Below are 19,268 nucleotides of genomic sequence, written 5' to 3'. Positions count from 1 at the left end.
ATGATAAATGAGCTAGAAACTGAACCTGTGTAGATAGGATTGAAATATCACAATCAACCACAAAAAGGGGTTTCATTGGCATATTATCTAAAAAATTAAAAAGTCATAAATGTAGGTTAATTTTATCTTGAACAAAACAGATTTTCCATTGATATGTTACTTGTAATGTATATTTTAAAATTTGTAATAATAGAATTATGTAGTACATAATATTCTATAATTAGTTTTTCACTTGACACCACATAATAGTGATAGCCAACATTTATTAAGCCCTCAGCATGTGCCAGTCACTGTTCTGAGTATGTTGCCCTTTTCAACTCATTTTATCCTCACAGTCAACCCATGAGGTAGGTACTGTCAATATCCCCATTTTACAGCCAAGCAAACTGAGTCACAGAGAGCTTAACTGATTGGCTCATGACAACTCCAGAGCATGTAAATATCATGTTAGTTCAAATAGATTTGCTTCTTTCTTTTCAATGGCTCTGTAATATTCCATTATTGGATGTATCATAATTTGATACACACACCTCTTACGGATGAACATTTAGGTACTTTCCAGTAACCATTCTCCCCTTGATGGATATTTGGGTGTTTTTCATCTTTTGCTGTAACACCGTTGCAACCAACCTCTTTATACACATATGTTTATGGCTTCAAGTAATTCTATAATGTAAATACCTGGAGATATAATTGCAGAAATATTTTTAAAGATGATGAGAGGAAAAGAGACTGTGCAACTCACAAAAACAGCCCATAAGAGGTGGGAGCAACTGTGTGCACTCTGGGGAAGTCAAAGGACTTTGTCCCTTACAGGTGTCAGGATGCTGAGCTGGGTCCAGAAGGTGCTGCCTCAGCCTCCAGGGACTCCTCAGAAGACCAAGATGGAGGAGGAGGAGGAGGCAGAACCAGAACCAGAGCTGGAGCCGGAACCAGAGCCGGAGCCAGAGCTTGAGACAGAGGCAGAACCAGAACCGGAGCCTGAAACAGCCCCCGAGGAGGCTGAGCTAGAGGACCAGCCTGAAACAGTCCCCAAGGAGGCTGAGCTGGAGGACCAGCCTGAAACAGCCCCTGAGGAGGCTGAGCTGGAGGACCAGCCTGAAACAGCCCCCAAGGAGGCTGAGCTAGAGGACCAGGCTGAAACAGCCCCCAAGGAGGCTGAGCTAGAGGACCAGGCTGAAACAGCCCCCAAGGAGGCTGGGCTGCAGGATGAGCCTGAAATAGCACCCGAGGAGGCTGAGCTAGAGGACCAGCCTGAAACAGCCCCCAAGGAGGCTGAGCTAGAGGACCAGCCTGAAACAGCCCCCGAGGAGGCTGAGCTAGAGGACCAGCCTGAAACAGCCCCCGGGGAGGCTGAGCTGGAGGACCAGCCTGAAACAGCCCCTGAGGAGGCTGAGCTAGAGGACCAGCCTGAAACAGCCCCCAAGGAGGCTGAGCTGCAGGACGAGCCTGAAACAGCACTTGAGGAGGCTAAACTACAGGCTGTGGTGAGAAGCGGGAGGGTGAGAGGGGCAGGCTGGCCTTGCTGCTTGAGGACTTGCCAGATTGGGCCAGCTGCTCCCCATGGGCCTTTTGCAACAGAGAAATTTGGAGCCAGAAGGAAAGGAGGTGGTCACCTGGTCTGGCACATGTACAAATGAGGAAACTCAGGCTCAGAGCATGGATAGGGCTTTCCTGAGGCAAATTTTTCTGTAAAAGACTAGATAGTAAATAGTTTAGGTTTTGTGGGTCATGCCATCTGTGTTAATTACTCAACTCTGCCGTTATAGTGTGAAAACAGCTATACATAATGCATAAACAAATGAGTATGGCTGTGTTCCAACAAAATTTAATTTATAAAAATAAGCAACAGGCTGGATTTGGCTCCCAGGCCATATTTTGCCAACTGCTAGAGTCTAGAACAGAATTACTTAAAGTAGCCAGTTAATGAACTGTTACCAGTCCATGATGAGATTAGGAGCTTGGACCTGAATGTAAAGCTACTATGTAACTAAGAACACTGCTTAATTTAGTCAGTATTTGTTTTGTAGTTAAGACTTTCTTGATGAGGAAAGCAGTACATTGATATACATTTTGGTGCAAACTGCTTAATCATCACAGACCAGTAATGGTTTGCAGACTGGCACTAGTCCATAGACCACACTCTGAGCAGAATTTCTCTAGAACTTTCTTTTGAGCACATCAAAACTTGCCAGTCCTGCATTTCATCCATTCAGGAGCCTGATGACAAGTAATTCAGCGGCTCAATGAAACAGATTTAATTTAGCTTCTGATCGATGCCAGGCCCTGTGCTCAGGGCTGAAGGCATGCAGATGAATAAGGCATTGCCCCTGGGGTCAGCAGACAAGTACCCAGCCAGCTATTTCTGCCGGAAGACAGAGGAGTGAGGGAATGTGGTGAGCTCCAAGATTAGCCTCAGCTCTACCCTTCTAAGAGGGCCAAATAAGTATGTCAAACTAAGACTCTGGGAGCTCAGAAGAGGGAGAGTCATCTTAACTTTGGAGACTGGAAGCTGCTGGGGGAGTGCTTCCTAGACACAGAGGGCTGGACAGAATTTTAACTGAGGGAGATGGAGGGGCAGGACATTCCTGGCAAAGGAAAGGCTATTGCTGGGTTAGTACAAGGTGTGTTTAGGAAACAAGTATAGGGTATGTGTGTGTGTGTGTGTGTGTGTGTGTGCGTGTGTGAGCATATGTATTTTTTTTTTGTGGGGGGGTGTGTCCTTGGTTGTATGTCTATATGCCTACATGTGTATTTGCAAATTGGGAGTGTATGCCAATGTGTGCGCTTTTATATGCATGTGTATGCATATGCATGTACATGCATATATATGCTTATGTGTTTGTGCACATGTATAAGTGTGTCTGGTTCCATGTGCATGTGTGTCATGCTAGAGCATATAAATATGTGTACATGCACGTTTTTGAGAACGTAAATGTATACATGTATTTGTATGAGCATGCACGTTTGTGTGTTTGTACATGTATTTGTATATATGCACATATTTGCATATCTCTTCGTGTGTGTCTGTGTGTATGCTCATGTATGTGTTTAGATGCAGAAATCTGCATGTGTGCATGAATACATATACATATGCACATGTTCGTGTGTCTAAAATATGTACACGTGTGTGTGCCTATGTTTATGTGACTGAGCATATATATGTGCATGTATGTATGCACATATTTCTGTGTCTGTACATATATGCAAATATATCTTTGTACCTATGCGCATGTTTGTGTGTTGTTACACTAACACGTACATGCGTATGTATGTCTGCATGCACGCATGATGTATATGTGAGTGCGTATGTGTGTTGGAGCATGTCTGCATATGTATGTGCAAATGTATATGCATATCCATTTGTGTCTATACATGTGTGCATATGTATGTGTTCACCTGCAGTTACTTTTGTGTCTTTGCATGTTTGTACACACTCTTGTTTGTGTGGGCCACTATAAGTATGCATATGTATATGTGTATATGCTCATATTTGTGTCTCTGCATGTATGTAAATGTGTGTGAGAGTGAGTGAGCACATGTTTGTGTGTCTGAGCATATATGCCTGTGCATGTTTGTCTGTAAATGCACATATGTACGTGCAGTAGCAGGAGGTATGGCTGCAGAGGCAGGTGAGAGGCGATGGCAGAGGCTGAACTCCACTGGCTGTTAGAGAGGAGTGGAAAGTTTGGGCCAGAAGGAGAGGAAGAGCCCTGGTGGGGGTCGGGGGGTGGGCTCCTCTTGCCTCCCTCTTCCCTTCAGCTTGCCACAAATCTTCATAACCGTCTCTAACTGTTCCTCCCTCTTCTCAGGCCACTGAAGTGGGGTGGCTTCCTGGGGGGTGTGATAGGCCTGGGGGGCTGGAAGGCCACCTTGGGAGGCATACAGGCCCCAGCTCTGGAAGAGGGACCCCCAGGGCTGGGAGGAAGAGAATATCCCAGGTGGAAGGTACGGCCACCAGGATTTACAGAGACTACAGTGATAATAGAGTTGTTCAGTCCTTTGGGGGATAGGGGTCCCTTGTGGGTGAATCAGGGGCTGCCCCTGTCCAGACAAGGTTGGTCTCACGTAGGGCTTACATGGTCCTGTTTGAACTCTCCAGCCACCCGAAGAGCCATTGGAGGAGGAGGAAATGGCTGCGGCTGCCCTGAGCCCCCAGGGTGAGTGCTGGAACCTAGGCTGGCAGGGCAAGGGGGCTGCATGCTCCCCTCAGAGCCTTGCAGCAGAGCAAGAGGCTGGCAGACCCATTTCACAGATGAGGAAACTGAGGTTTGAAGAAGCTGAGTGTGAGCTCTTAGAGGCTTTTCAGCTGAGCTGAGCTGGAACCCCGGCCTTCTGACCTCTTGGGATTCTCCCCTCTCCCCTGCTTCTGATTTGACCTCCCCAGCAGGGTAGAAATGGACCTCTCTGAAGCCCCAGATCTAAAGTATAAAGGACTCTTTTCCAGAGACCCAGGAGGCGGCCTCTACTCTGCCCACATCCCTCCAGGCTCAGGTCACTGTGGCTCCTGAAGTAAACAGGTACCACGCCACCCGTCCCTCCCCTCAGGGGAGCTCCCCTCTCTGCCAGCTAGGGAGTCCCTGGGGGTGGGGGAAGGGAGCAGATGCTGTCTTTCTGGCCCTGGGAACATCCTGGTAATTGGCTGAAGGGAGCTTCAGGCAGAGGGTGGGGGGTGTCCTGGCCAGATGGGAATTGCGACCAAGGAAAGGAAGGGTGGGAGTGCAGTAGTGAGTGGCCCCTTTGTGGGGCCAGAAGTTTCTCAGTCCTTGGGTGAATGCAGGTCCGATGTGGCCAGTGCTTCTGATTTTCCCAGCAAAGCCAGAAATCCAGACTTTGGCATGGAATCTCCCAGTTGATTCAGACATTTCAGACCATGGTGCTTGTCCAGCTGGGCATGTCTAGGGCTGGGTCTGGCCTCAGGCAGTGAGCCTGTGACCCTCTCACTTAGGCTGATCAGCCTCAGCCAGAAGGGATATACCTCATAGGGAACCTCGGCCCAGCTGGCGTGTGAAGTGTGCTAGTTGCAGGGCTGGGGGGCTTGGAGCCAGGCTGATGGGGGGCAGGATGAGAGAGACTCAGCTGCTCAGTACCAGGCATCCGATGGGGTGGGTTCCAAATGGCAGTGGGCATGCCTGACCTCATGAAGGATCAGTGTCTCCCATTTCCAGAGAGACACGAAACTCAGGGGTGTCCTAAGTCTCATGATGGGGAGACAGTGGTTTGGGATTCAAACCAAGTTCTTTAAGATGCTGTGGACCATCACTTGGACCAGGGAGGGTCTAGGGGAAGGGAAGGGCAGGCTGGTATCTCTGTCCATCAGCAGTCCCAGCAGCTGGGCACTGACCTGGCTCATGAAGGGTGTGGAGAAGGTCGTCCCACAGCCCGTCCACAGCGGCAGGGCAGCCCAGAACACCGCTGCTGGCATGGAGGACCCAGCTCAGGTACTGCTGGGGCTGGGGGCTGAGGAGGGGCCAGGGGCTGGAGATGGGGAGGAGCTGGTGGGAAGCTGGCCTGGGCTCCCCGCCAATGTCTGTCTGTCTGTACCCAGCAGGCTGGAGCACAGGTCCTTGGGCACTGCAGCACTGGAGGTGCAGGTAAGACCAAGAAGCAGGATGACTTTCCAGAGGCAGGAGCTAAGGGGCTGCTGGGATGAGCCCCATGGGCTGGAGCTTCTTATCTGTCTGGACCTGGATTTGAGTTGGGCTCTCAGTGCCTGCTCCAGGCTGACCAGGGATTCTGGGCAGGTCTGTTGCTGCTGACTGCCCTTCTTTATTTTCTCACCCTGCAGCATCTGCAGATGGACCCAGTGAGGGCCCAAGGGCCCCGGACACCAGGTGAGTCCCTGTTACTGAGTGTCACTGTTGTCTATAGTGTGTGTGGTAGGGGGAGCAGTGTGCTCAGAGCCGAGGGTATTGGGTTCAGGAGCAGGGTCTATTACCACCTCAGTGTGGGATCTAGAACGTGACTCTCATCTCTTCTGGACCTCATTTTGCTCATCCATAGAATAGGGACAATGTACGATGTGCTGCCCACGGTTTGTTGTGCTGATTATGGGGAAGTCCCTGGGTGGGGCCACTTTCTGCGCTCAGAGCCGAGTGTATTGGGTTCAGGAGCAGGGTCTATTACCACCTCAGTGTGAGATCTAGAACGTGACTCTCATCTCTTCTGGACCTCATTTTGCTCATCCATAGAATAGGGACAATGTACCATGTGCTGCCCACGGTTTGTTGTGCTGATTATGGGGAAGTCCCTGGGTGGGGCCACTTTCTGAGAATGGGGAGGAGGCCTGGATGAGCTCCTCACAGAGGGGTTTCATGTAGGTGGGCTCTGCATGGAGCCTGGAAGCAGGGCATAGACCACCATGGGGGACATGGGGGTGCCCAGGTTGGCCTCACAGTTGGCAACAGTGTCTGACTTCGCAGAGCTGACTGATGAGGGTGGCTGCCACACCAACGAGAATGGCAGTCTGTGTGTGGCAAATGGGAGCTCATATCCTGCTCCAGGGAGGGACCCTGCTCAGTTCCAATGGCCTCCACCTTGCAGGAGTGCAGGCCCTGTGTGGCCAGGTCCTCTGGTTTTTTAAGAGAAGCTAGAAATCTAGGTTTTAATGTAAACGCCCTAATTTTTAAATGTTGCCAGCTAAATCAAGTTTTCACGACACAGTGGGCTCCCAAAGTCAGCCTGAAGCTTCCAGTTTACAATTTCTGCAGAAATCCAGTCATGCGTTTATCTCCATTCACCACATTCCTTCCTTCCTTCCTTCACTCACTCATTCATTAGGCTGTTGGATCCAGGGGCAGGGGCTTTTGTCCTGGTCATTGTTGAACCCCTGGTGTCCAGCACAGGGCCTGCTGTAGAGTGGGACTCAGCACACATTGGACAAATGAGTGGATGAATGAATGGATATATACATCCACACACTCCATTCATTCATTCATGGGTCCAGCTTTCTCTGTGTCTTTTGGCCCTTCCTTTCTGAGGGCTGCCCAGCTGACCCCTGCTCAGCTGACTATTAGAGTGATTTAGGATGAGGGCACCCAGAGGACTTGCCAGCTTTCTTTTGGGCATATCTGGGAAATGGGTTGCCTTGGTAACATGGAGCTTTCCTGAAGAAGATGAGACTTTCTGGAGGCCAGATAGATGTGGGACTTACCGGTTCCCCTCGGACCAGCTATGTGATTTGTGGGGCTCAGGCAAATGAAAATGCAGGGACCCCTAAAAATGTTTTAAAGAATTTTCAGTCTGTGACAGCAGCATTAAACCAGAAACAGGTCCCTCTAAGTATGGGGTTTGTGTTATTGAGCAGGTCACACACCCAGAAAGCCCACCCTGTCTGTCCCAGTTATAGGGAGACCCCTGCTGCATTCAGGTCCCCAAGAAGCTCCCATCCCTCACCCGCTATCCCAGGAGGCCAAGGTTAGGTCTGTTGTTCCAGAGGGCAGTCCAGCCCTGTTTCAGAATTTGAGGCTGGCAGAAATTTGCCCAACACCCTGGGGCCCTTTGAGAGTATCCAGAACAAGACCCCTGCTGTGTAGAACAGGTTCCCCTCGGACCAGCTATGTGATTTGTGGGGCTCAGGCAAATGAAAATGCAGGGACCCCTAAAAATGTTTTAAAGAATTTTCAGTCTGTGACAGCAGCATTAAACCAGAAACAGGTCCCTCTAAGTATGGGGTTTGTGTTATTGAGCAGGTCACACACCCAGAAAGCCCACCCTATCTGTCCCAGTTATAGGGAGACCCCTGCTGCACTCAGGTCCCCAAGAAGCTCCCATCCCTCACCCGCTATCCCAGGAGGCCAAGGTTAGGTCTGTTGTTCCAGAGGGCAGTCCAGCCCTGTGTCAGAATTTGAGGCTGGCAGAAGTTTGCCCAACACCCTGGGGCCCTTTGAGAGTATCCAGAACAAGACCCCTGCTGTGTAGAACAGGAGGTAAGGGCATGGAAGGGCTGGTCGAGGCCTGGATGCCCAGTGGGAAGTCAGGAAAGTGTGGCTAGCTCATTCCTTCAGGCCACTCAGCTGAACACTGGCCCCTCCACAGGCCATGGCTGCTCAGATGGTTCGAGCAGAATCTGGAGAAAGCGCTGCCTCAGCCCCCCAAATACTCTAAGGTGAGTTGAGGAGAAGAAGGGCAGGCAGCTGACCCAGGTGATCCCTTCCTTGGAGAGTCCTCAATGGGGAGGGGTGACCACAGAGGGGGTGGGGGGATTCAGAGGAAGACTAGAGTACCCCTGACACCAGACTAGGGCCAGGACATAGCTGTCTGGGGGGAGTGCATGGGCTTGCTTTGATCCCTGAACTCTCTCCTGTTTGCTGTCCAGGGCTGGAGAGATGAGCCTGCAGCTGCTGCCTCTAGCCCAGGTACAGGGAGGGGCTCTGGGTGGGGGCTGCCTGGGATGGTCACAGGCTGGGCTGGGGGAAAACTGGGCCTGGGGGATCCCAGGTGAGGCTCTAAGCCCTCACCCAGGCTGGGGAGGGGTAAAGAACTTGTCAGGAGCAGGCTGTTGTGGGGGGTTACAGGAACCCCCTCCCAAGTCCAGAGGCCTGGGACAGACTCGTGAGGTCTTGGACAGTCCCATCACCTCCCTGGGTCTCAGTTTCCACATCTGTCTGTTCCATTTGATGATAGGGTTGGTTGGGGTGGTCCCAAGGGGCTCCCTGCTCGGTCATGTTAGAGCCTGGAATTTGGCCCTCTGTGACCTTGAAGGGTTGCATGAAGTCCTGCCACGGCATCTTTAGCTCCTGTTCTCCCTTTTGCTTAGAGCCTGCAGCCCCGCCCCTGGCGACAGAGCCCGAGCCCGAGCCACCGCAGGTCTTGGAGAGCCCCTCCCTGCCCACGGCCGTTCCCCTGGAGCCTGAGGAGGAGCTGGCTGCAGAGCCCTCGCCTGGCTTCCAGGCCTCCTCCCTGCTGCCACCCAAGGACCCTGCCAGGTGAGCCTCCCTAGGTACCACGCCCTAGCCCAGCACCCACCCTTCTCAAAACTGGTTTTTTTAAATTATAAAAGTAACACATGCACCCAGAAGCAAATTCTACTAGATTCCAGACCCCTTCCCAGGGCACTCACATCAGCAGCTTCTTGTCCCTGCCCACATTTTCTGTGCACGTGCAGGTGTGTGAGTACATTTGTCCTTTAAACACACACCCCATAAGAGCCAACTGTACACGCTCTTCTGAACTTTGCTTTTTTTTTTTACTTACAAATGTATCTTAGAGGTGGTTTGAAACAAACAGGTCTAGTTCATTCTTTCAGCAGCTGCAAGTACCCCATTAAGTGGATGCACCAGCTTTTATTTAACCACTCAGTGAACATTTAGGTTTGTTTCCACTCTTGCTGCAATCAGTAGCCTTGGACGTGCATTTGGCTTATGCACAAGTAAATCTGTAGTATAAATCAGCGGAAATGAAGTTGCTGGGCCAAATGATACATGCTTTTTTTTTTGGTGGCTGGCTGGTACGGGGATCCGAACCCTTGACCTTGGTGTTATAACACTGAGCTCTAATCAACTGAGCAACCAGTCAGCCCTTTGCATTTAAAATCCGGATAGATGCTGCCAAATGCTCCCACCCTGGCAGTATGTCTGAGGCCCGAAACGTACTTCTGGGGTTAGAGGGTGGGTGAGACTGAGCTACCTGCTGGGGCTAGAGCAGCAGCTGGGGGCTGGCTTAGGGAGGATGGGAGGGGAGAAAATGGTCTTCAGGGCTGGAGACTTGGGTTCTGGCTTCTGGCAGTCTTGTTATCTGCCTTGGGAGGGAGCTGGCTCTGGCAAGACTGAGCTACCTGCTGGGGCTAGAGCAGCAGCTGGGGGCTGGCTTAGGGAGGATGGGAGGGGAGAAAATGGTCTTCAGGGCTAGAGACTTGGGTTCTGGCTTCTGGCAGTCTTGTTATCTGCCTTGGGAGGGAGCTGGCTCTGGCCTCAGTTTCCCCACCTGGACACAGCCCGCTTTTTCCTACCCACAGGTTGGTAGCATGGCTTCTGCACAGACTGGAGATGGCCCTGCCACAGCCAGTGCTCCATGGGAAAGCTGGGGAGCAGGTCAGTCCTGGGCCTGGGGAGTGGAGGCCCTGGGTGGTGGTGGGAGGGGTCTTGGAATTCAGGTAGGTGTGGGATGTTTGACCTGTGTGCCTGCGGGGTGGGGCACCACAGGAAGAAGGGAGCTCGCAGCAGAAGCCCAGCTACCCAGGTTGCCTGTCTATATGGCACACGTTTATTCCACACTCTCTCTGAGGCTCATGTCCACAGGGCTGAGCAGTGCTGGCCTGGCCCCATCTTCCAGGACCTCACGGTCAGCGGGGAAGGTGCTTCCATGGGGGACATAGAAAGGATATGGGGTGCAGAGGTGGAGCCTCCCAGGAGCATTAAAGGAAGGCTTCTCAATGGAGGTGGCTTCCAAGCATGTGCAAAGGCCCAGAGACAAGGGAGACCTGGAATGTTCTGGGAAGAAGTAAGGCTCACTGGGAGTCAGTGGGCCCTATGTGCATTCCTGACAACTTAGGGCTCTAACATGGGTGAGTTGGGGGGAGCAGAGCCTCTGTCACCCCTTCCTCTTCTTCCCCAAGAACCTGGGACCTGGCCCTTCTTTTTGTGGACAAGTGAATATCTTCACAGAAGCACCTGGAACTGGGAGATGGGAAGCCTAATCTCAGTCCTGACTGCATGACCTAAGCTCTGGCCCCAGCCCTCTCAGAACCTCAGTTATCCCACCTGAATAATGGGCTAACAATCCCCTGTCACCACCTGAGGCTGTGAGAATGCAGGAAAAGAGTACTGTTAATGAAGATCTCCAGGCCCAGGAGGGAGGAAGGCCTGGCCAGGTCCTGGGCCTCTGGGCCACTTCAGGACCCAGACTGGCTCCTCTGAGGAGGTGGCCCTGCTCTGCTGTCTGGGGACACTCCCACCTTGCCTCACTTGAGCCAAGACTTGGGCTCTCAAAGACCCTCCCCCCAATTCCCTCATTGGCTCTGGGCACACCCTCTTCTCCATTTTACAGGACAACTGAGGCCCAGAGAGGTGGGTCAAGGGGTCACTGCTGGAGTCGGAACCCAGGTGTCTGGGCTCTCCCAGGGTCACCCATCTGTCCCTCCTCCAGGGCCGGCTCCTGTGCTAAGGGAGGTGGTAGTGGGGAGTGGGCAGGAAGCCTCAGGACCCCCGCCCTGCAGGCTGACCCCTCAGGCTCCATGTTTGTGTGGCCCTGTGGGTGGCCGAGGAAGCACAGCTTCAGTTTTCTGAGAGGAGGAAGGGCAGGACCAATCAGTTGATGAGGATGACCTCACTGAGAAGGGGGCCCTGAGGATGTGGTGGGGGTGGGGGGTAGTGTCGTGCCAGTGGGGAAAGGCCTTCGTGGAGCTGGGAGCTTTGAGACAACCCTCCCAGGAAGGATGGGAGGAGGTTCTTCACACAGAGAGAGCAGGAGAGAGGGCATTCCAGGCAGGGGGCCCCTCCTGAGCCACAGCGCTGAGGGGGGATGGAACAGTGATCCTGGTGGGAGAGGGGCTGGAGCAGAGAGGCGGCGCAGGGAAGAGTCGAGCCTGAGGCACCGGGGTCTTTTGCAAGTGTCCTAGTAGGGGATGAGGAAAGGCATTCTTGCCCCTGGTGTGATGGGAGTGGAAGCAGGGAGGCCAGTGAGGAGGCCACAGCAGTTTTTTTCCCTTTTCTCTCCATACAGGAGGCTGACTCCCCTGAAACAAGTGACGTGCAGACCAGTAAGTGACACATTAGTGGGTCCTTATGTGTGTCTCCGGGAGGGTTGCTTGGTGTTCTTGGGTCTGAGAACACATGGGCAGTGGGGTTGTCCCTGGCCAGGACTGGACTCACATGGAAGGGCACAATTGGGTCCCCAACCTGGAGCAGAGATAGCCTCATGCTCTGCAGGCCCCACCTCTGCTCAGCCTGTCCAGGTAGCCAGAGCCTGGCCCAAAGCCAGGCAGTGGCCAGAGGCTCCTCCAGGCCTGTCTTCTGACTTCTATCCGGAGAAAGCAGTTCCAAGGCCAAGGTGGATGGGCCACCCTTCCTTCTGGCAACACCCAGAGAGAGCTCCCTCCTGCCCCTGGCAGCTGGGCAAGTGGGTTTGCTTTAGCAGAGTCCTGGTGGTGGGGAGAGGGTTGAGGCAGGGTCTCCCCAAGGGAACCAGACCCCATAGACTCCAGCTCCCTTGAGCTGGGAGAGTGTCCCCCCCACTTGCTGAGGAGAGCCTGCCAGCCTCAGAGCAGGGCACGCTTAACCTCATGGAGCTCCTGGTCTTCGTGGAATGCGCAGAGTGGAGACCCCTATGGCTGTTGTGGCAGGCAGGGGCGCAGAGCTCAGAAAACTGAAGGCACCTGCCGAAGGTCCCAGGGCAAGTCTTGTGGGGCAGCGGTCAGTGTCCACCTGGCCGGGCAGCTGTCGCTCAGGCAGGCAAAGGTTAAAGGAGCCAAGAATATTTCCTGGAGCAGAGACCCTTCAGAGGCTGCTGATGGCTCTGAGGATGGAGGGCCCAAGGCCCCTCTAAGCTTCCTCTGTGCTCCTCTGGAAGGAGGTGGGATTCCCAGCTAGCTGAAGTCAGGGCTCCTGGAGCGTGGGGTCACCGGTGGGCACCAGGCAGCCAGGAGCAGACTCAACAGGGGCCGGGAGCCTGGGTGGATTTGTCTCCTAGGGCTGCCATTAACAAATGACCACTAACTGATGGCTTAAAACAGCAGAAATTTATTCCCTCACAATTTAGGAGCCAGATGTCCAGAGTCAAAGCATTGGCAGGGTTAGTTCCTTCTGAGGCTCTGAGGGAGAAGCTGCCCTGTGCCTCCCTGGCTTCCGGCGACTGCTGGCAGTCCCTGGTGCTCCCTCACTTCTAGCTGCTCTCCAATCTCTGCTTCTCTTCACACAGCCTCTCCTCTGTGTGTCAAATCTCCCTCTCCTTTCTCACATAAGGACGCCAGTCACTGGATTTGGGCCCACCCTAATCCCAACTTGAGATCCTTAACTTAATCACATCTGCAAAGACCCTATTTCCATATAAGGTCACATTCACAGTTAATGGGGTTAGGACTTGGACACATCTTTCTAGGGGACACTATTCAACCAACTACATGGGATAATTCTGAGGGCTGGGGTGGAGTGTCTGTCCCTCCCTTCGCCCTGCTCCATCCCCTGGCCTCCCCATCATTTCATGCATCCATTCCCTCCGCCTGTCCACACAGCCGCCCACCCTCTGCCTTCTCCTTTGTTTCAGGGGTGGTGGCAGCTGGAGGCCTCTGAAACAAGGGAGAAGGGAACCTGGGAGAGCACAGATGGACAAACGGATGGATGGATGGAAGGAAGGAAAGAAGGATGCCCTGAACAGAAGACCTTCGGGGTGTGGGAGGGAAGGAGGTGGCCATCGACTCCCCAGCCTACTGGAACAATGAACCCCTGCCCCTCCCACACTCCCAGGGGAGCCAGAGTCACCAGCACCAGTCCCAGAGCCTCCTCTCAGGGCTCCTGGCAAGGGGCAGGACTCAGACCAGAACATGCGGAAAGTCCACCTGTGAGATTTAGGCTAGACAGCAGGGGGACTTCCCACCAGAGGCTGTGGTAAAGCCCTGTGGAGGACGCGATATTGAGCATCTCTTTGAGAGGACACCTGCATAGCCCTCAGCATGGCGCCCGGCACAGTCAGCGCCCTATGGGATGTAACGTTTCCAGAGGAGGTTCTCCTTAGGCCTGACCACATTCTCTCCTTCAAAAGGTCCAGGGACCACCAGTGGACAGCAACAGACATTTTGATTGACATTAAAAAAGCACAAATTAACACATCAAACCTGTGATTGCATGATATTATTGCTTAGCATAAGGCTAAAATAAATGTCCTGGTGGACTACCTAGGCAATACCTGTGGTTCTGGGATTACAGGAAGGGTGGAGCTAGCCTGCGGTCCTGAGCTGTGCCCTGGGTCCCAGCTGGCCCACAGATGTCTTTCTTTGGGCCAAGGAATGATTTTAAAAATTTGAGTTAGTTGTCAACATTTAAAAATCAGGTAACTTTGCATATAAAGTCTGGCTTCTCTTGAAAACCTGGAAGATCTGGCTGTAGTTGGACCACACTGTGCTTATAAGGACAGTGTCAGCAGCAGCTGCTATCTGAGGGCAAGTGGCACCTGCCCCTTCACCCATATACGCCATCTGCCTGGCTGGGTAGGCCTTTGAGTTTGAGACCCCTGAGGTCTCAAACTGGGAGCGAGGGGAGCGCAGTCCCGGTAGAGGGAATAGAGCGAGCAAACGCCTAGAGTTAAGAGAGGAGGGGCACGTGGGAGAGGGTGGGTACGCCAGCTAATCTGGAGCCCCGAATCCGATGCAGATGATAAAACTAGAAAAGTTGGGGCCTGCCTTTAGGGGACTAGGCTGTGGGCAATGGGGAGTCATTGAAGGTGGTTGAGCAGGGGAGTGACTCCATAAAGCTTACTCTGGGGCTGAGCAAGCATTGGAAGCAATCAAAGCAGGGCCACCTCTGAAGCACCTGGGGGCAACCATGAAGGTTGTCCCACCCCAGACCTTCTGATTAAAGAGTTTGGGGAGCCTAAGAATCTGCCTTCATGAGACAGGCTGGGATCGTACTTTGAGAAATGCCAGTGTTTGGAGTTAGATGGGAGGAGATGTGGGCCTGGCGGGCCTGGCCGAGGGCCAGGCAGAGAGAAGGGGTATCATGACCCAGGCATGCCAGAGAGGACAGAGGGCTGGATTCAGGGCTCTAGCTTTGCCAGTGACCTGGGATCTGTTGTGTGTGTGTGTGGAGGGGGGAGCCCTGGCCTAGCATTCATGTACCCGGGCTTCCTGTCCACTGATCCTGGAATCAGGGGCTCCTTCTCCAGCTGAGGCTGCTGACCTTCCCTGGCTAGGGTCCAGACTCTTCAATAGCCCTGAGGACAGAGAGATCACTTACTTGGAGGTGGAGCCCCATGATGGATTCCAGGGGTGAAGTTTAAGTTCAAGGTGGAGCACCCATAGCACTTGGAAACCTGGGTGGTGCCCTAGAAAGGCCAGGAGAGCCAGGAATCAGACACCTGCAGAGAGGGGCGTGGAGCTCCTGGAGCAGGACAGAGGCTTCTCCTCCAGGCCCTGCTGTGGGGGCTGTGAGGCAGAGTACCCCACCCCCACCCATCCTGGCTAGCAAAACCATCCTCTTCTTAGAGCTGTAGAATGTAGCCATAAAATAGGGACAGTATAGGGCATGCCTCCCAGGCCTGCTGCAGAGATGAGAAGACTATACAGAGAGGTAAAATGCTTGCTCAGTACACAGTACCTAAAAAGAAAAAGTTAATGAAAAGGAAAGCAAGCATGTAAGCAAGGTCAGCACCAACGCTTAAGGACAGCCAGCACCCACTATGAAGTGTCCACCAGTGCCAGTGAACACTCATGGGGCATGTGTATCTCACAAGATAGTGAGTCAGGGTCATTCTGCCTCCACCTTCCTGTGTGGTCTTAGACAGGTCATGCAGCCTCTCTGAGCCAGCTCTTTGGTCTATAAAATGGGGAGAGTACTGTTCTCACTCTTTGGGGTTGCTGTGAAAGCTAATGAGCTCTCAGACAAGGGGATGTTCTGTCCCTTGAATGTCTCCTGCTATGTCCAGGCAGGAACTTGCACCCCAAAGGGCTGCTCAGAGTGAAGATGCTTCACCATTGCTGGACGGTAACGTAAAACTGCACATACAACGTATCCTGCCTCTGGGTTTGGGGCTGCACTTGTAGGATCCTCCCTGGTCAAGTCCCAGGGATGTTCATAAGTCCAGAGGAGCAGGACTGACCCTGCAAAAGGCTAGTTCAGGATGCATGTGGGGGCCTTCCCTGGAGGGCAGGCAGGTACCTCCTCTGTGAGACAGGTATAGTATCTGTACCTAATTGCTGGGAGCCCCATGCCTGGCATATGGGAAGCATCCCATAAAAGGATGTGTTAATCTGTGTCTGTTTGGTCATCTGTAAAATGGGGAATAAAATATAAAAGAGGGGAAATAAAATGAGGATATCAATATTAATTATTCCTACCTCAAAATGTTGAAGTGTAAATCATTTAGCACAGGGCTTGGCACATAGTAAGTGCTCAGCAAATAGTGTTACTATTATTATTAGGCTACACCATGAACAATAACTTCCAAAGTCACAGGATAAGTCTTGAGGCCAGCTTTCACTTAAAGTCACTGTTACTAATTCATGCTTGGCTCGAGGATCACCAAGACTCCTGGAGCTTTTAGGGAATACCTGGGATCCGTGCAATCTCTCCCTTCCTCCCTGAGCCTGGGGATAGGCTTAGGTTCCTGCAGAGACTCCTCTGCACCCATTTCTCCCAAGCTCACAGCCCTGCAGTGTTTTCATTGTCAGGGATGAGGGTATATGGCAAAATGTGGAAAATTACACACTTCTATCTGAAGGTAGGACCACTCCCATGAGAAAGTTGAATTCTCTTAGAGGGTGGAGACTTTAGGCCCACGAGGGAGGGAAGGACTCCCAGAAGCAAGTGCTGAGCCAGGGGCATGCTGTCACCAGGGGGTGGCATCTTGAGAACAGTCAGTGGGCAGGCTCTCTCTACATCTCTCAGAATAATCCAAGCCACCCTGCTCCTGAATGTGGCAAGGCAGACCCCAAGCCTTCATTTTCTGGCCTTACCTGCAATGCTATGATTAGAACATTGTTTCTGCTTCTGCACAAACTTCTAAGAAGGAGGCCCCAGTGAGAAGCAATCTTGATCAACTGTAATCAAAGCTCTGTCTCAAGAGGAATAAGGGGGGAAAGAAGGGAAGGAGACGGGGTGAATGATTGTGCGCTTCAACCCATCACTTGAGCACAGATCGGGCTGTTAATTTTCCTGCTGACAAGGTGCTATTTCCCCACTGGTTGGCTGAGAGCCGACACACTGCTGCTAATGGCCAAGGCTCCCAGTGGGGTCTCTGGGACCGAGGAGCCTAAGCACTTTCTCCCCCACATCCCACAAATGGCTCTTTCTGTGTCCCCTGCAGTCAGCATCCTCCCTGGAGGGCAAGTGGAGCCCGACCTCATCCTAGAGGAGGTTGACCCTGACTGGGAGGATGCCCACCAGGATGGCAGCACCAGCCCGCAGAGTACAGAGGTGGCTCCAGCTTATGAAGAAGAGAACGAATCTGTGGAGGAGATACTCAGGTGGGGAGCCAGAGAAGTCCCTGAAAAAATTAGTTATTGTTTGAGAAGGTAACAGGCACATAGTACAGAATCCCAAACGTATAAAAGGGCCCAGAGAAGGGACCAAGCCGGGCCTCCCTTTCCTTTCCGATACCCATCCCTCTCCTGATGGATGCAGTGGCTGTTAGGCTTTTATGTGCCATTACAGAAACAGTCTGGGTATATAAGAACATGCATCCTTTTCCCTTTTTTTTGCACAGTAGATAGCATATCACATGTCCCTGTTGAAACTTGCTGTATTTTTTCAGCAGTATACCCTGAGTCTTTCCACATTCAGTGCATAGAGACTGTCTTCTTTCCTTTTTCACAGCTGCACAGCATTCCATTATATGGATGTACCATAATTTATTTAACCTGTCCACTATTGATGAACATTTAGGTTGATTCCAAAATCTTGTTATTATGAACAATTCTGCAGCAAGCACTTGTGTGCATGTCTTTGCACACATGTGAGTACATCTGCAGGATAGATTTCCAGAGGGGGGATTGCTGGGTCATCAGGCATGGGAATGTTGTTGTGATTGCCAAATTATCCTCCATAGGGATGTCACAATCTTTGTTCCCACTAGTGATGCTTGGTGATAACCACTCAAGCTGGGAGGTCTCAGTTCCTCAAGCCCATAACCTACATTGATGAGATAGGAAAACTGAGGCCCAGAGAGGATCAGGGGCTGACCTAGCATCACCACGAGGACAGTGGAGGCTGGGAGATGCCCCTAATGTAATGAAGAGGTCTTGTGGCTAGAGAGAGCCTGGAGTTGCTCAGGTGGGGCTCCACAGGTTGGGCCTTGGTTGGGAAGTCCAGGTCTAGTATCAAGAGTCATGGGACATCCTGCAGAAAATGGGGGCAAGAGGTAGACTTGGGGGCAGCTGCAGGTGGGTTCACCTATTGCCTCTGACCCCAACTCAGGAAGCTGCCCCAGATTCAAGAGGAGAAAGAAGATGAGGAGGAGGATGGAGAGGAGGAGGAAGAGGAGGAGGAGGAGCAGGAGGCTGAGTAAGTCACTTTTCTACCTGGCTAAGGGCTGTCCCAGGGAGGCGGGTTTACAGTGAGGGACTGCAAAGCTCCTGGGCTAGGTCACTCTCTGCTGCTCATGGCAGCTCCTTTCCTTTGTTCTGTGCTGTGTGTTGCTGGGCACTGGCCAGAGAGGCTGGGAGAAGGTGGGAATCCTCACTGTACTCATAAAGACCAGGGAATCATATTACCCACCACTCAACACCCCTCTCCCCCTAGAATGCAACCTCCACGAGGGCTGGAACTTTGTTGTTTTCACTGCCATGTCCCCAGAGCCTAGAACAGTGCCAGGTATACAGAAGGCACCAGATAAATGTTGGTTGAATGCATGGATAAATGCATGAATGGACATATGCAGTGGGTTCACAGTTCTCCCCTGCTATTAACAAAGCCAGGGCTGTCTCCCCCTCCACTGCCACCCTGCCAATGATCCCATGGCTACCTTTGATGCCTTCTAAAGCTATCCTGGATTCTCCCCTATTGCCTACTAATAGTTGATTCTCCACCCACATCCATAAAGATTTCAACATTAAAACACACTGAAGAGTTCAGTGAAAATAAAGATTAAAAAGTGGAGATCAGAAACCACTAATAGGGAGAAGGCTTTTAGCAATGTGGGATGAATGGAAGGATAGATGGACAGGTGGATACAGTAGGGATGAAGAGCAGACAGTTGGCCTCCTGAATCTGGAGTTAGGAGCAGGAGTTTGCACTGGAGACATGAAGTTGGGAGTCTGGTCACGAGGTAGCATTGAAAGCTGGGGGCAGGAGGAGAGGCCCAGTGTATTAGTCAGTTTCTTTTGCTTATAACAAAAATACCTAGAACTGGGTAATTTGCAAAGAAAATGAAATTTATTGCTTACACTTTTGGAGTCTGGGAAATCCACTGTCCAGGGAAGACATCTGGTGAGGTGAATCTACAGCAATGTGGGGTGTCACATGGCAAGAATAGGGGAGCAGAGAAAGAGAGAGCTCCTCACGAGCTCTCCTTTCAAAGCCCTCAGCACCATGCCCACAACCACCACTAAATCACCAACTTATTAATCCATTTATGTGGGCACTGTCCTCACAATCTGATCACCTCTTCATGGCCCCACCTTT

The 19,268-nt window shown here is 52.1% G+C and overlaps 1 protein-coding gene across 1 annotated transcript in view; it reads left to right on the top strand.

The window, feature by feature from the left end:
* The first annotated feature begins 824 nt into the window (after positions 1 to 824).
* CNGB1 (cyclic nucleotide gated channel beta 1) overlaps positions 825 to 19,268 on the top strand; it is a 126,041-nt gene continuing 107,597 nt past the window's right edge. Inside the window, exons 1-14 of the mRNA XM_008575132.1 lie at positions 825 to 1,006; positions 3,701 to 3,716; positions 4,103 to 4,160; positions 4,448 to 4,520; positions 5,321 to 5,441; positions 5,552 to 5,594; positions 5,789 to 5,834; positions 8,038 to 8,107; positions 8,318 to 8,357; positions 8,759 to 8,927; positions 9,956 to 10,031; positions 11,662 to 11,698; positions 16,954 to 17,113; positions 18,063 to 18,149. Coding sequence (XP_008573354.1) covers positions 825 to 1,006; positions 3,701 to 3,716; positions 4,103 to 4,160; positions 4,448 to 4,520; positions 5,321 to 5,441; positions 5,552 to 5,594; positions 5,789 to 5,834; positions 8,038 to 8,107; positions 8,318 to 8,357; positions 8,759 to 8,927; positions 9,956 to 10,031; positions 11,662 to 11,698; positions 16,954 to 17,113; positions 18,063 to 18,149 — 1,178 coding nt within the window. The remainder of the gene's footprint in view (positions 1,007 to 3,700; positions 3,717 to 4,102; positions 4,161 to 4,447; positions 4,521 to 5,320; positions 5,442 to 5,551; positions 5,595 to 5,788; positions 5,835 to 8,037; positions 8,108 to 8,317; positions 8,358 to 8,758; positions 8,928 to 9,955; positions 10,032 to 11,661; positions 11,699 to 16,953; positions 17,114 to 18,062; positions 18,150 to 19,268) is intronic.

Source organism: Galeopterus variegatus, unplaced genomic scaffold, assembly GCF_000696425.1.
Source record: "Galeopterus variegatus unplaced genomic scaffold, G_variegatus-3.0.2 Scaffold58, whole genome shotgun sequence".
NCBI lineage: Eukaryota > Metazoa > Chordata > Mammalia > Dermoptera > Cynocephalidae > Galeopterus > Galeopterus variegatus.
This window is presented reverse-complemented; position numbering and strand designations above follow the sequence as displayed.